This window comes from Periplaneta americana, chromosome 4 (genome assembly GCF_040183065.1).
Source record: "Periplaneta americana isolate PAMFEO1 chromosome 4, P.americana_PAMFEO1_priV1, whole genome shotgun sequence".
Lineage (NCBI taxonomy): Eukaryota > Metazoa > Arthropoda > Insecta > Blattodea > Blattidae > Periplaneta > Periplaneta americana.
The window spans coordinates 205,291,268-205,307,271 of record NC_091120.1 but is presented as its reverse complement, the minus strand read 5'-3'; the positions used below and the strand labels follow the sequence as shown (position 1 = coordinate 205,307,271).

The 16,004-nt window shown below is 39.1% G+C and overlaps 1 protein-coding gene across 3 annotated transcripts in view; it reads right to left on the bottom strand.

The window, feature by feature from the left end:
* LOC138698682 (glutamate receptor ionotropic, kainate 2-like) overlaps positions 1–16,004 on the bottom strand; it is a 69,410-nt gene that overhangs the window by 26,201 nt on the left and 27,205 nt on the right. For all 3 annotated transcript variants that reach the window (XM_069824852.1, XM_069824854.1, XM_069824853.1), the window contains exons 7-11: positions 13,474–13,629; positions 11,814–12,032; positions 8,193–8,381; positions 8,038–8,122; positions 1,853–1,991 (exon numbers count right to left, since the gene is read on the bottom strand). In XM_069824852.1, coding sequence (XP_069680953.1) covers positions 1,853–1,991; positions 8,038–8,122; positions 8,193–8,381; positions 11,814–12,032; positions 13,474–13,629 — 788 coding nt within the window. The remainder of the gene's footprint in view (positions 1–1,852; positions 1,992–8,037; positions 8,123–8,192; positions 8,382–11,813; positions 12,033–13,473; positions 13,630–16,004) is intronic.

The following is a 16,004-nucleotide window of genomic DNA, read 5'->3' as shown; positions in this document are numbered from 1 at the left end:
AGAGGCTATCGCATTAATGCCAGAAATCATCAATTATAAATTAAGATGACGTTGAAAGCAAAGTTTGTTGTTGTTTAGTGAACTGTCTGAAGACAGATTTGAACGTCATAAATTACATCAATAAGGCATCACTCATGAGGCAACTAAGCCAGGAGATAGTGGGGATCGGGTGGCCAGTTCCTTTTCCCCTCCAATGCATACATCGCTGACTAGTAATATTGTGACAGCGACGTGAGATTCGAACTCACGACCAGCGTCCCGCGAGAGAGCATATCGCGCGGGCTTCACGGGGAAAGGGGAAAGGGGAAAGGGGCCTACACGCGAGGGGAGGCTGCGCGCGCAGCTGCTACTTAACGCAGTGAATGTGGAACGACCTTCCCGACTAGTCCAGAAGTGCGTCGAAGTGGAGATATGGAGATAATTCTCTAAACACCTGTAGAAATTTCTCGCAACTATGATTTTGCTATAAAAGAAGAAGCGCCAGCGAACTAGAGCGGAGTTTTCAGTTGATTAGTCAGCCAGTCAGTGAGAAAGCCAGAGCAAGCAAGCCAGTCTTGTGTACCGGAGTTCGACTCGAGTGTGCGTCCGCATCTGCATCAGCATCCGAAGGCCTGAATTCGAGTGCAGTGGACCGCAGTTGGAGGGACCTGAGTTCGAGTGCAGTGGACCGCAGTTGGAGGGACCCGAGTTCGAGTACAGTGAACTGTCTCTGAAGGTCTGTGGTTCGAGATACTGTGAACTCGAGTGACTGAGATAGAAGAACTGTGAACTGAGAACTGGTAGTTCTGATTTGTAAATAGTGCTTTGTAAATATTAGTTAAGATTAACAGTTCATTGTTGTGCGTAATAGTCCAAGTAAATTGTCATTGTCGTCGGTGGAGTGCTATAACGAATACTGTGTTGAGTGAAGATCCAATTGTTGACGAGAGCGTTTAAGGTGAATTGTAGAAAGGAATTATTGTTGTGACGAATAAATTACATTGTTGTTACTAATAAAATTCACAATATATTACACTAATCAGACTTCAGATGTTTACAAACAATTGTTCTACCTACCTACCTATCTACCTTTCCTACCTACCTATCTACCTACCTATATACCTACCTACCTACGTACCTACCTACCTGCCTTCATAGTTACAATGATACCACTACTTTCTTTCAAACGTGTGTAAATAATATGAGACTTAATTTTATGCTGCATATTATCTAGGGTAAATAATTGAATAGTAACCCCAAAATTTATTTCTGAAACAAATTTCGTCTAGGCATTTCAACACACACAGTTTCTGTAGCGTGTACTTCTATGTATGTGATAGATTTGTAATAAAAAGTCAGACATTAAGGTTTCTTCGTTATGAAAAGTGTATAGGCGAAGAATTTAAAATATTTAAACAGTACAACATTATACCACAGCATAAAACGCTACAGAAGTTAATTTCTTTTCGATACAAAATGAAAATAATGTTAGGAGACAGACATCTTGTATTGTATTCTTAGCAACCAATAGCGCTGCAACTGGTATAATGTATGACTGCAAGGGCAATAAAATTACGAAGATCGCCTTGTAAAGAGTTCCCGGTTGAGTGCCCGCCGTATTGCGACATGGAACCTTACTTTCTGACATCACATCGGCCCTGAAACCTGATGCACCAAGCCCAGTACAGGTTACAAGCAGTTTGCAATATTTACAGCAACTACAACAGTTGTAACTACAACACAGAACTATGAACCTGTGATCTGGCTATCTACTTCCGATTCTACTGCTAGCCTAGTGACGTCAAGTAGTGTATCTACTGCATCAGGTTGACACTTCAGCGCTACTGCCGTGTCGCTAGCAAAGGGAGATCACCTGGCCAGCACGAAGAGCAGGATGGACACCCCTAGGTAAGCGGTGGCCACGTAGATCCAAACGTCGATGGAGAAAGGATCAAGGAAGGCGAACAGACGGGGTTCGGGCTTGATCGGCTTGCTGAACAGGATGCCGATACCTGCGACAACCCAAACAGAACATAATACATTACATTAGTTACCACGTGACGTCACACAACGATGACGTTTCGATTCTGAGATGAAATTGAAGTTAGAGCGAATGAATTACTGTATACAAAGCAATGGGAGTTAACGTGATATTTCAATTAGACTATTTCGCGGATATAAATAAGTTATTAATAAAAATAGCATAATATTACTACTAAATATAGTACATTATGCAACGAGCCTATAATGGTAGTAATTAAGACGCGAGTATGTTTATGAAACGAGCGCAAGCGAGTTTCATAATTTTGATACGAGCGTCTTAATTACCATTATAGGCAAGTTTCATACGACTTTTTATGCTCGACCATATTTCTAACTTGAAATTATTAATAATTATTCATGTTATTGTTATGTGAGTGAGTGCAATAACCTACCTCATGAATTGTGAGATGTGCGCAGACGCGAAAGTATTGATTTTTTCCGGGAAACGAATGTCGACGACCTTGATATAATCTAGAGAGTAAGATAACATTAGTCTTGATATAACCTTGAAATTGAATTCGACATTGAAAAACGAGATGACAAATTGAATTTATTTGAATGTTTTTTACAATTAACGCTAATTATTATAGTAACAGAACATAATCTTCTGCGACAGTATTGGATTTCTAGCCTCCGTGACCTTTCGATAGTTGTCTTTCGATTGCATATTCGAGAATAATCGAAAACCTGAACTTTAATGAATAGGTGTACTTTAATGACATGCATCAAAGGACTGCTACCAGGTCTATAATTACTACATTTCGGCATGGTCGAGCATAAAGATATTTAAATTCCTAACTTAATATATTTCATACGCCGGTATAGCCATGGCCTCCTGCAGTATGAAATTCATGCGCGTAAACATTTGACAATAGCTGTAGAAATTATGATAGCGAAACCAATATTTGAGGTTATAACATTTTTATTTTGAACACTACTTTCATTTAGTGAATTATCGATAAGATGAGAACTTTTGTGATATAATAATAATAATAATAATAATAATAATAATAATAATAATAATAATAATAATAATAATAATAATAGAGAGAAATAACCCGTCCGGCCTTAATTAAGGATGATCACGAGGATCCGGAAATTAATAGCAAACAAATATAATCAATTAAATATGAATAAGGTATCCTCGTAACATGCCATGAAGGCACTTGGGGGGCATGGAGGTAGAGCCCCATGCTTTCCATGACCTCGGCACTAGAATGAGGTGGTGTGGTCGGCACCACGCTCTGACTGCCTTTTACCCCCGGGAAAGACCCGGTACTCAATTAAATATGAATCTATATATATAATTTGAACTGGTAATGGAAATTACAGGAAAACGGCTGAACGGATTTTAATGAGTGACCCCTCATTTTCATGCCTGGCATCCAAAGTTTTTCGGAAAAGTAGTAGTTTTCACTGAAATGTCAATTTTCCTACATAATTTTCCTATTTTCCAAAATCCATCTGTTGTCAGTTTTGAGAACTAATTATATTGAATCACGGCCGACTTGACTGAATTTCAGAACAAAACACACACTACAATAAACAATAGGCTATTACACGAAGGCCATGACCTGCAGGATTGCCGACATATTAGAGCTCAATTCAATTTGTTATTAAAAACTGATTCTGCAGTGTATAATTTTCTGAGTACAGCTGTGTATTGGATATTCAAATCTACGAAACTTGATGTGGTTTGATGACATTATTACCATTAGAGATTAAATATTATTATAGTTAATATCATGATGCGTCTATTTTTCATTAATTGTACGTAATATTGATGCTATATTGATGACGTGAAATTGAAACGTTTTGAGGTTATGTAAGTAAATGTAGAGAATATCTTAATTTAGATCTTCATTTCTATAATTTACTGGGTGACTGCTATATATAACTACAAAACTTAAGTATATAATAATATTGTTATTAAAAATCAAATATTTTTATACTTATTAACCCAGTGGGGTTGGGTCGTTTTCATATACTTAATGGCAGTGTAGTGTAGATATTGAGATGTGTCAGTATTGGCCCGAGAAAGCGCAAAAATTACAGTTCCTAAGGAGAGATAAAATGGTATTACTTACTGATAAAATAAGAGGTCTAGAAAATTGTGTAGTCTCCAGATCATTTCAGCAAGATCTCTTAGTAGGATAAAATGATTTTACGCTCTACATTTCAAGTTCTACATGCAGCAGCTATACGAAAATGCTATTGTTCGAAAGCTTAGCAAACCTGACACTTTTCTAACTTTTGCCTACAATCCACAATGACCTGAAATAGCTATTGCTGTCGTCCTGACATTGATATTTGCGTTTTCGCGTTGAAACTCAAAAACTGAAGTTGGATAGGTTCAAGAAAAAGTATTTGGCCTAAAAAAATCCATTCAGAGGGAGTATGTTTCATTATTATGGAAGCAAATAACTATCAAAAAGACAAGTATTCTTCATTGAAAATAAATCTGAAAAATTTTTATTTGAACGTCTAACGAACTTAGTTTGCAGCAGCATTTGCTGCACAAGCCAGTAGTTTTGTTATAAAAATAAAATGTAATAGTTAAGCACCATTGATTATCAATTATAAAATAAAATCTTAGAAGATGACTATAAAATCATACTTATAAATAAAAGATTTTATTTAAAATTAGCATATCCTTAATTAAGCCTTCTGAGTGGTATAAATGAAACTGTATAATCTGCATGGAATCTTTAATAATTTGCGAGCTGATTTTTTGAATTTCAAAAGTTGATATTGATAATTGTTTTAAAAAAATTATATGTAAATTTTGGTAAAGAACTCCGAGCACCAAAAAATAAACCTGTCAGTGACCAATTGAAGAGAGGGATGTTATACTTGGCACTAAGGTAGGGAATAAATAAATGGCCCTCTTTTCCTGATCAACCTGACGAGCTTGGTTTAGATCTCTCTCCATGCGTATAGTTGGATCTATGATAATAGCCTTAATAATAATAATAATAATAATAATAATAATAATAATAATAATAATAATAATAATAATAATAATTCTTTGAAGAGGTGGAAAAATTAAAATATCTTGGAGCAACAGTAACAAAATACAAATGACACACGAGAGGAAATTAAACCCAAAATAAATATGAGAAATGTCTGTTATTATTCGGTTGAGAAAGTCATCCAGTCTGCTCTCAAAGAAACTAAAAGTTAGAATTTATAAAACAGTTTATATTACCGGTTGTTCTGTATGGTTGTGCAACTTGGAGTCTCAATTTGAGAGAGGAACAGTGGTTAAGGGTGTTTGAGAATAAGGTTCTTAGGAAAATATTTGGGGCTGAGAGGGGTGAAGTTACAGGAGAATGGAGAAAGTTACACAACACAGAACTGTCAATTCAAATGTTTATAGTTTCTTCGGAAGCAAGTGCATATGAGCACACTCAACAGATATGAATGGAGTGCCAATTCAAATGTTTACGGTTTACTTGCATAAGAGTCTGTAAATCGTCAATGGTTAAGAAGGAAGTGTCAGTTGGTTTGTAATTTTCTTGGAAGCGACTATGTTTGTCCACTCGACGGATGTCAATGAAGTACCAGTTTAACTTACGAAGCTAACCTTAATCCACTCTTCTTTGGATCAAAGTTTGTCAATTCAGCCGATGGTTATGATTGAGTTCAGTTACTGATATTTCTTCTCACAATTCTCCAATGGTTCTTTCATTCGAATTCGGTTATGCGCAATGTTCAAAACATACAGAGGTGAGCCTGCCTGGAGAGAAATAAAAAATAGGTTGCAGCCGCCAAATTACTCTTCAAGGAACGACCACTCATATAAATTGAGGGAAAGAAGGCAGAGGACGGACACTGGAAAGTTTTCTTTTCTCAATCGTACTATCAGGGACTGGAATGCTTTACCTGCAGACTTACTAAAGGCTTTACCAACAACCAAAAATATATTTAAAAATAGGCTTAAGGACCTTACTAATAGACGGTAATTATACACAGTATTTAAAGGATGTAAATGATATGTTGTTATTGAAGTGTTGTATCAGTGAAGAATTATGTTGTGTCAGTGAAGTGTGTTGTATCAGTGAAGAAGTATGTCGTGTCAGTGAAGTGTGCTGTGTAAGTGAAACGTGTTCCTGTCAGTGAAGCTTTATAGTTTATAGTGGCAGTGCAAAGAATTTGAACAGTGAAATGTTTTTGAAGTGTTAGTGAAATCAGGATAGAATCAGTGAAATGTGTCGTAGTTCCAGTGCAGTGAGTGAGTTGACAGCGAAATGAGTGTAATGTTGAATGGTTCTTGTGCAGATATGAACATATCATACTCGTTTTGGCCGATGAATTGTATATGCTTTAAATTGAAAAGTAATCTATATAGCTCTACTGATAAATTGTTTCTGTTTGTAATTTGAAGTACTCTGCATGATATGTATTATCAATTTCTGTATATCACAACTGGTTGAATTGTTTATGCCTTAAATTTAATTAAATTGTTTTGTATTATAATATAGCTCAACTTATGAATGATCGTTTGCGTTTGTAAATTTAATAATCTGATTGGCTATGTATTGTATACTTTTAGTAGAGCCATCGATGTAGCTCAGTCGGCAGACTCGCTGGGCTGCTGTTCCGGAGCTGCGTTCGGGCTTGGGTTGGATCCCCCTTTGGACTTTGGTTTCTTCCGAGGTTTTCCACAGCCGTGGGACTGAAGCAGGATGGTCTATGGCGAGTCCTTGGCATCAACACCTTTGATTTGATTACCCCCTTTGATTTGATTACCTGGTTGGGTTTTTCCGAGGTTTCCCCCACCGAAAAGGCAAATGCCGGGTAATATTTTGGCGAATCCTCGGACCTCATTTCATCTCACTACATCTCGCCAAAATGTAAAAAAATTGTACAACATTGTAAAAATTGTAGAAAATTACTAAATTGTAAAACTATAAAAATTTGTAAAAATTGTAATTGTAATATTGTAAAATGTTGACATGTTCCACATCTTAAAGCTTCATTGCTCATGTAAGATCTATGGAATAAAATAAATGAATGAATGAAAATGAAGTGGGTTTTAGTTCCAACTTAGGTTTAAGGTACAAATTAGATTTACTTTAAATGTTATTTTAAGTGATCGTGCTTCATTTAATTTAGGACATTCCCGTTATTATTATGATTATTATTATTATTATTATTATTATTATTATTATTATTATTATTATTATTATTGTTAGTATTAAGTATTAACTATTAGTATTATTATTAATTGCATTTTAATTAATAAGTTTATTATTCAAATCAAGTTTTCAGGTATAACTCCCTGTAAAGTTGATTTGAATAATTTCGAGGGAAAAATTGTTCCGGAGCCGGGTATCGAACCTGGGACCTTTGGTTTAACGTACCAACGCTCTACCACTGAGCTACCCGGGAACTCTAACCGACACCGAACCAATTTTTCCCCCTATATCTACAGACCTCAAAGTGGGCTGACAACCGTCAAGCAACCAACTTCGAGTGCACACTAACTCCGTGTGACTTAAATTGTGGTTTTCTGTTAACGAACAGTGACGTGTATTATGCAACCACAATTTAAGTCACACGGAGTTAGTGTGCACTCGAAGTTGGTTGCTTGACGGTTGTCAGCCCACTTTGAGGTCTGTGGATATAGGGGGAAAAATTGGTTCGGTGTCGGTTAGAGTTCCCGGGTAGCTCAGTGGTAGAGCGTTGGTACGTTAAACCAAAGGTCCCGGGTTCGATACCCGGCTCCGGAACAATTTTTCCCTCGAAATTATTCAAGTTTATTATTGTCATTATTGAGTGTAATTAGTTACCACTGCAACCGGGTATATACCCATTGCAGTGTGAATAAATACATACATTCCTGACGGAGTTCATCATAAGCTTATATTCACACTTTCTTTGGACTCAACATACTCTATAACGTTTGGTTTAAGGCAATGTTGTCATCATACCGGCAAACACTCATGCTCTAGCCACCCACATGCATAAAGATAGCGTGCACTCCAGTCCGTCCCGTGGAGTTGGACTCACCGAGGTTCATGAAGGGCATCGTGAAGTCGATCATCTGCTCGCGCTGGTGCGTGATCGTGAGGTCGCAGATGGCGAGGTCGGCCCTCTGCAAAGAAACAGAGCTGTAGTGACTGCGCGCAGGTCAGGCCTGGGCCTGCACGTGGCCTGTGACTCACCCTGGCCTGCAGGTCGGCCACCAGTTCGGCGTGCTTGTTGTTGGGCACCAGGCGGAACTCGAACTTGAAGTCGGGTATCACCTCGGCGATCTTCTTCAGCAGGTCCATGGAGTAGCCCACGTAGCGGTCGTTGCCGTAGAACACCTCCTTGTCGTCCTTCTTCTTCCGTGTCACCAGGAAGGGCTCGCCCTAAAGACACACAGATTCAAAGTACATAAGCAAGTTCCCTCTTCTTGTACGTTGAGTGTAAACAAGTTACAATCGAGGTGAACATAGGTATTGTCCAATACAGAAAGGTCCAACGTACGAATGTTCAAGTACTGTAGGAAAGAGTCAAATCTAAATATAATACAGGGTGTCCACATGAAACCTTTACAACTTCAGAAGTAAATAACAAATCATTGAGACATGACGTCTGGATGCGGTTTTCTGCATGTTAATCAGAAATTGTCAAAGTTTTTATGGGAATTTTTTTGGATTGTCGAAATGTTTTTTTGGTTGCATGTGTGAATATTCTCATTAAATCCATGAATGACCTCATTCATCCCAGAATCTCCACCCGTACAATGCTCTTAATTTATTCATGTAGTGTACAGTGAGGGGGAATGGAAGGTACTCCAAAAATTCAGTCTTTCCCTGCCACAGAGAACACACGATTTCCATTTTCCTAGTTCGTGTTCTTATTCATTTATTATGCTATCCAAACTCTTCCCGAGTGGACAGTGACCCACCCTTATATGTACTTGCTTACAGTCAACATCATGGATGAATATTATAGAATGCGAAACTGCTGTCAGCACCATCTACCTTCGCCCGGCCGAATTAACAAGACCAGCGCCCGGTGTCGTAGATGGTGAACTTCAAAACTATGTGATGGGTAGATCGTCCAGAGTTCTCCGCTTATTATTTTTTTTATTTTATTGGGTTATTTTACGACGCTGTATCAACATCTAGGTTATTTAGCGTCTGAATGAAATGAAGGTGATAATGCCGGTGAAATGAGTCCGGGGTCCAACACCGAAAGTTACCCAGCATTTGCTCGTATTGGGTTGAGGGAAAACCTCGGAAAAAACCTCAACCAGGTAACTTGCCCCGACCGGGACTCGAACCCGGGTCACCTGGTTTCGCGGCCAGACGCGCTGACCATTACTCCACAGGTGTGGACCTCCACTTATCTGTTAGGGCTAAACAGTGAAATGAGAAGACAAGATGGAAGCCAGAAACTTGCAAAAGAAAAAAAAAATGAGGCAAATGTTTTGTACCTGGATGTATATGGTATGTGTGTATAAGCAGTGTATGTTAAAGAATGTCGTTTAAGTTGTGTTGTTGAATATATTGTAAAATAGTAGATAGTAATATAATAATTTCAATTATCTAACTAGTTATTGTAGACTTTTCCAATGCACTGTATACTAAATACCCAAAGAATACAATTTCAATTATGGAACTTTTTATTTTCTTTTCTGTCCCTTCTTGGTTGTATAAGAAGGCGGTGTACAATAGTGTGTCATCTTGCTGTTGGCTCCAATATGACTTTCCAGTGGAAGAAAGGAGAAGTAAAAATTTAAATAGTTTATTTTAAGTTGGGTAGTTTCTGAAGTAAGTAATTATTCTTTCCGTCACTTGATGTGCTGCTAGATGCGTTGGTGTGCCGATATATACATGCAGTAATTAGCTATCCTGGCAAGAACTGCTGGCAGCAAGATCATTGGCGCCTCCAGTGTTTGAAAGGATTGTACGATTTCTTGAAAATCTTCTTGAATACATTGATGAAGTCTATTCCATTGTTACTGATGAATGTTGTGTAGGTAATCCCTTTCAGATTTGGTCACAAATATTTATCCAGTAGATTCGAGTTAGATAGCGAGCAGTCCAAAAAATTAGACGTGTTGATTTGTTAGGAAATACTGGGTGTTCATTTCAAAGTGTGTCATGACGTTACTGTTGTGAATCCCCGATTTGAAGTGAGTTTCAGCTTTTATGTCAGAGAAGTTGCCTATTAATCAAGGCGTTCAATCTGAACTTGAAAACGTGTACGGTACAACTTGAACGTCGTAGCAACAGATGGCGGTCTGTAAAGTCTGTATGCTACCATAACCTCTTTCGAACTGTGTTTTGCGCGGGCAAGTAGTATACAGAGTATTTGTTATCATCGGTTGCGTACGGCAACATTCCATAACAAAAATCAAATGCTCCGTGTCCATGTTGACCGTCGAAGTTAATGTCAACAAATACGTAAGTAGTCGTCTTAACCCTCTCGCCATATCCCGACAGTAAGAAAAAAACTCACCTCAGTACATGTTTCGAAACAGTTCACATTCCTGCCACTAACGGCATTACCGTACGTATCAGTAAGTACTCTTCAGAATGAACGCCGTACTTGCTAGGCAACTTCTCTGGCACATAGGTAATACGCCTCTGCGGAAGTGTAGGAAGATAGAATTCTCTAGGCCAGCGGTGGCGAAAATGTAATCGTGCGCCGAGCCACTGTGTAAGCTGCAACCTGCATAGCACCTATGGAGGGAGGCTGACACCCGAAGGGGAAGTGAAGCAACTGTCTGACTTATTAACGGATTTTCATTTTCCTTAAGTTAAGCACTTAAATATAATTTTATAAAGTACAAGGCTACAAACTAATGTTTAGTACGTGTAACGAAGAAAGAAGTGAACATTATCACAACCTAAAATTAACTGTCTTCAGAATGTCTCTGCGACAGAGTTTCTGAATCAGGAATTATGTCACTTACTGCCAGTCGTAGTTTATCACGAAGGTATTTGTCTGTCAGTCGTGATCTAAATTTGGTTTTTACTATTTTCATTGTTGAAAATAATTTTTCACAAACGTAAGTTGTAGCGAACATGGCTTCAACAGAGCAAGCGAAAGAACGAAGCTTCGGATATTTATTTTTTGGCAAAGATTTGAAAGTTCAACATTTGTCAAGTCCTTACATCTAGCTTTCATTTGACATCACATTGTAAATCTGTGAGTTTAAATTGAAGAGCTAACCGCATTATTCGTACATCTGCTGAAAAAGGGTCGACGTACAGAGATGATGATGATGATGATGATGATGATGATGATGATGATGATGATGATGATAACAATAACAACCTTTTAATGTTTCATCAGTAACATGTAGTATAATGCCGTTTTATGTTATACAACCGTTTTCCTAGTAATACTTGTGAACAAATCATACATTTAATATTCTCATCATATTGACAGCAAAAAAAAAAAAAGCGTCCTCCCATCCTACTTGGAACTTTCGTGCATGGTTTCGAGAGAGACATATGCCACTCGCAGGTCAGAGACAAATACAAATGAAACGGAGTTTGACTCCAGTGAGTGAGAGGGTGGGGGTTGGCCCAGGTTAGAAGCAAGCTGTCACTGCGAGCCACAATGTCTCGCGAGTCACGTTCTCGCCACGGCTGCTCTAGGCTCTCGACTAGCCACATGACGACATACAGCGAGGCATGACACACTTTGAACTGAACACCCAGTAGTCATCGAAATCTTTGTCACAGAATATTCACCAAGACTAAGCTATTGACCGTTATTTATAAATGATTGAATAACTTTCGCATTCCGTTACATTCATCCATGCAAAGGGCCTGACTCACGGTGCGGGAGGACACGATGAAGGTCTTGAACTGCAGGGACTTCTGGATCTCGGCCTCCTTCTCCGTCTCGGTCTGGGTTCGCACCACGCCGGTCTCCGTGGCCCACTCGCCCACCTTCTTGAACTCGGCCAGGAACAGCTCCAGCACGTCCAGCTTGAAGCGGCTGCGGCGCCCGAACTCGTCGAAGCGGATGTTGCCCGTCATGCCGTCCATCGCCATCTGCGCATGCGCCAAACATCACTTTATTAAAAAAATCTCTTCTCGTTCCCACGCACCTAAACTCACTTTCTGGAATCTGTAGAGTACATTTACTTACTTACTGGCTTTTAAGGAACCCGGAGGTTCATTGCCGCCCTCACATAAGCCCGCCATTGGTCCCTATCCTGAGCAAGATTAATCCATTCTCTACCATCATATCCCACCTCCCTCAAATCCATTTTAATATTATCCTCCCATCTAAGTCTCGGCCTCCTGAAAAGTCTTTTTCCCTCAGGTCTCCCAACTAACACTCTATATGCATTTCTGGATTCACCTATACGTGCTACATGCCCTGCCCATCTCAAACGTCTGGATTTAATGTTCCTAATTATGTCAGGTGAAGAATACAATGCGTGCAGTTCTGTGTTGTGTAACTTTCTCCATTCTTTTGTAACTTCATCCCTCTTAGCTCCAAATATTTTCCTAAGTACCTTATTCTCAAACACCCCTAACCTATGTTCCTCTCTCAGAGTGAGAGTCCAAGTTTCACAGCCATACAGAACAACCGGTAATATAACTGTTTTATAAATTCTAACTTTCAGATTTTTTGACAGCAGACTGGATGACAAAAGCTTCTCAACCGAATAATAACAGGCATTTCCCATATTTATTCTGTGTTTAATTTCCTCCCGAGTGTCATTTATATTTGTTACTGTTGCTCCAAGATATTTCAATTATTCCACCTCTTCAAAAGATAAATTTTCAATTTTTATATTTCCATTTCGTACAATATTCTGGTCACGAGACATAATCATATACTTTGTCTTTTCGGGATTTACTTCCAAACCTATGTCTTTACTTACTTCCAGTAAAATTCCCGTGTTTTCCCTAATCGTTTGTGTATTTTCTCCTAACATATTCACATCATCCGCATAGACAAGAAGCTGATGTAACCCGTTCAATTCCAAACCCTCTCTGTTATCCTGGACTTTCCTAATGGCATATTCTAAAGCAAAGTTAAAAAGTAAAGGTGGTAGTGCATATATATATATATATATATATATATATATATATATATATATGGGTATAATATTCCTAATTATGTCAGGTGAAGAATACAATGCGTGCAGTTCTGTGTTGTGTAACTTTCTCCATTCTCCTGTAACTTCATCCCTCTTAGCCCCAAATATTTTCCTAAGCACCTTATTCTCAAACACTCTTAACCTATGTTCTTCTCTCAAAGTGAGAGGCCAAGTTTCACAACCATACAAAACAACCGGTAATTTAACTGTGTTATAAATTGTAACTTTCAGATTTTTTGACAGCAGATTGGATGATAAAAGCTTCTCAACCTAATAATAACACGCATTTCCCATGTTTACTCTACGTTTAATTTCCTCCCGAGTGTCATTTTAAAAGATCTGCATGTTATCTAGCATTGTAAATTGTTGCCAAGCCTCACCAGTTTCATGAAGTTGACCAGAGGGAAGCCGTGCGGCCAGCGGCCGTCGCCGTCACACCGCAGCCCCTGGACGCCGAACCGCTCGCCGTGCAGGTACAGCTGGTGCAGCGCACGCGCATACAGGAACACGGCGTCGTGCATCAACGCCATCTCCAACTGTGCACACGAAACATCATGGAAGTGCCATTTTAATGCTTGCTTAACATTAGCACATTGACTGACGTGCACAATGGAGGATCTTGAGAACTTCAAATATCTCGTACGAACGTCCTCAGAGACACGACGGGATGTTATTCACACAGCAAACAACCGGACAATACCGAAGTTCTTTAGCAAGCTTTTGTTGATTGCATTTATGATTTATAGGTTATTGACCTAGCTGTTCAGGCCTTCACATTAATTATATAGTCGCGACGCTGTTATTCCCGCTCTATAAAGTCTAGGTAGGTAGTATCGTTCGCCATTTTTGTTCTTACGTTGCCGTGTACCATACGAGGAATCTATTTGCCACACCGTTAAACATTATCATGTCGTAGCTCCTATGATAATAAATCAAATGCAATGTAATTCAGCAAATAATTGAGCGGCAAATAACGTCTTCGTGTGCTTTCTGCGAACGCCAACTAAAGAGCTAAAATGGCGGGCGATTATATTAAGTATTTATCGAGCCTTAAGAAATGAATGAGCGAATCACAAGACGCACACGTTTAAATGTAGCCGACCTGCAACGCGATTGGCTGCCGGAAATTAGAGTGACGGGACTATAGTCATTAACACGCCATGTTGATTGTTGAAGAATAGCTGATTTAATTGGAAATTTAAGGATTGTATTCCTCTTTATTATCTGAAAATATAGATTCGGCTTTTTTAATCGGTTTATAAGATATAGATTAATGATCTGGGTAGTTATTACTAAGTTAAACGAAATACTTCCATAGGAAAAGAAAACACTAAGGATAATCATTGTACAACCCACGTACGCTCTGTTTGCCAAGTTACGTATTCTCATTATTTATAATCTTTATACTCGTGTATCAGATACCCCATGAATCCTCCTAATTACTCTAAATTAATTAATAATTACATCTCTCCCCTCTCTTTGTAATTGAGTCACCATAAAGCCAAATGGCTGCTCTCTAAATTGAGACGATTCAACAAGGCTCATGACAACAATCACCTCCTACCTAATAGCCAAATTGGCTAGTCTCTCCTATATGAGACACCTCATCCTGCCAAGGTATTCCGTGGTTTTCCTAAGGCGTAAGACAAATGTCGGGACGAGCCCTAAAAGAAATGGGCCACGGACCTAAATGCCCTTCCCCATATATATTCCCCTTTTCTTGTAAACGACGTATGCCCTAGTTCAGAACCTATAAATTGTCTATTAAATGTACGAGGTCACTCAATTAGTCGCAATTTGAAAGGCCAGGGAATCTCTCAAATTGCAGATTTAGATTTCACGGCGCTTCTTCTGACGGCCTTCACTCGCCTTGTCATCGAACAACAGATGACAGAGTCTTCACGACTCCACTTGCACTGCGAAATGGCTAAGCCCCTTTCAATGTGCAAGACAACACCTGCCATCCTGACGGCAAACACCAGCCATCTCCTCCTCGCCCCGTTCCGTGATCACTTGATCAAATCTCCGTCCCCCTCGCGTATGTGGTACCTAAGAGGTTACGTCCAATTTCGGCTTCCCCTTCAAAATTTTCTAGAGCTCCTTCAGTGGAGCAGCGTAACCCAGAGTGAGACTAGTGGCCAACAGGCTTGGAGCTCACATATTTAGTTTCGTACAGCCCCCAACCCCTTGCAAGGACGCGTTTTGCGTACCTTTAAATTTTTCCTTCCAATTCTCCTCATTCGATCTTTCGGGGGCGCGACTGTATCAGATATTTTAGTCTTTGCACAGACCGGAAACAAAATTTGAACCACCTGAATTTTCCAAGTTCCTGTTATAAAATACTGTGCATGCTTGGTGCTTACTGAGGAATATTCTGCTGGCCCAAATTTTACTAAGTTCCGCATACAACGCATTGCGCATGTGCAGTAAACAAGAGGGCTTAAATGTAAGCTGCTTGTGAACAGTGTTGCGAAGCTTGTTGCCTGCATAGAGGAGGACAGCTACCAAGACTGGGCCCATTTTTTAATTCCGTATGTGTACAAAATATAAAAATCACGTCACACAGTTGCAGGGGCTTTCAAATAGGAAACGAAACCAAATTATGAAAATAGGAGGTTAACAGGGCATATCAAAAGTCCGGTAACAATTTGAATATTTTGTTACACAAAAATACTAATGGTACCACTTTCAAACACACGTCAGCTTAAAGTCAAACTCTCAAAGTTATTCAGCCGCTTAATTTTCAGCGACGAAGCGACATTCCATACGAGTGGGAAAATTAACAAGCACAACTCTCGTGTTTGGGTACACAGAAACCTCACAGAATCACTGAACATGAGCGTGATTCACCAAAGGTGAATGTTTTCTGCGCGTTGTCACAACGAAAACTGTACGGACCTTTCTTCTTCAT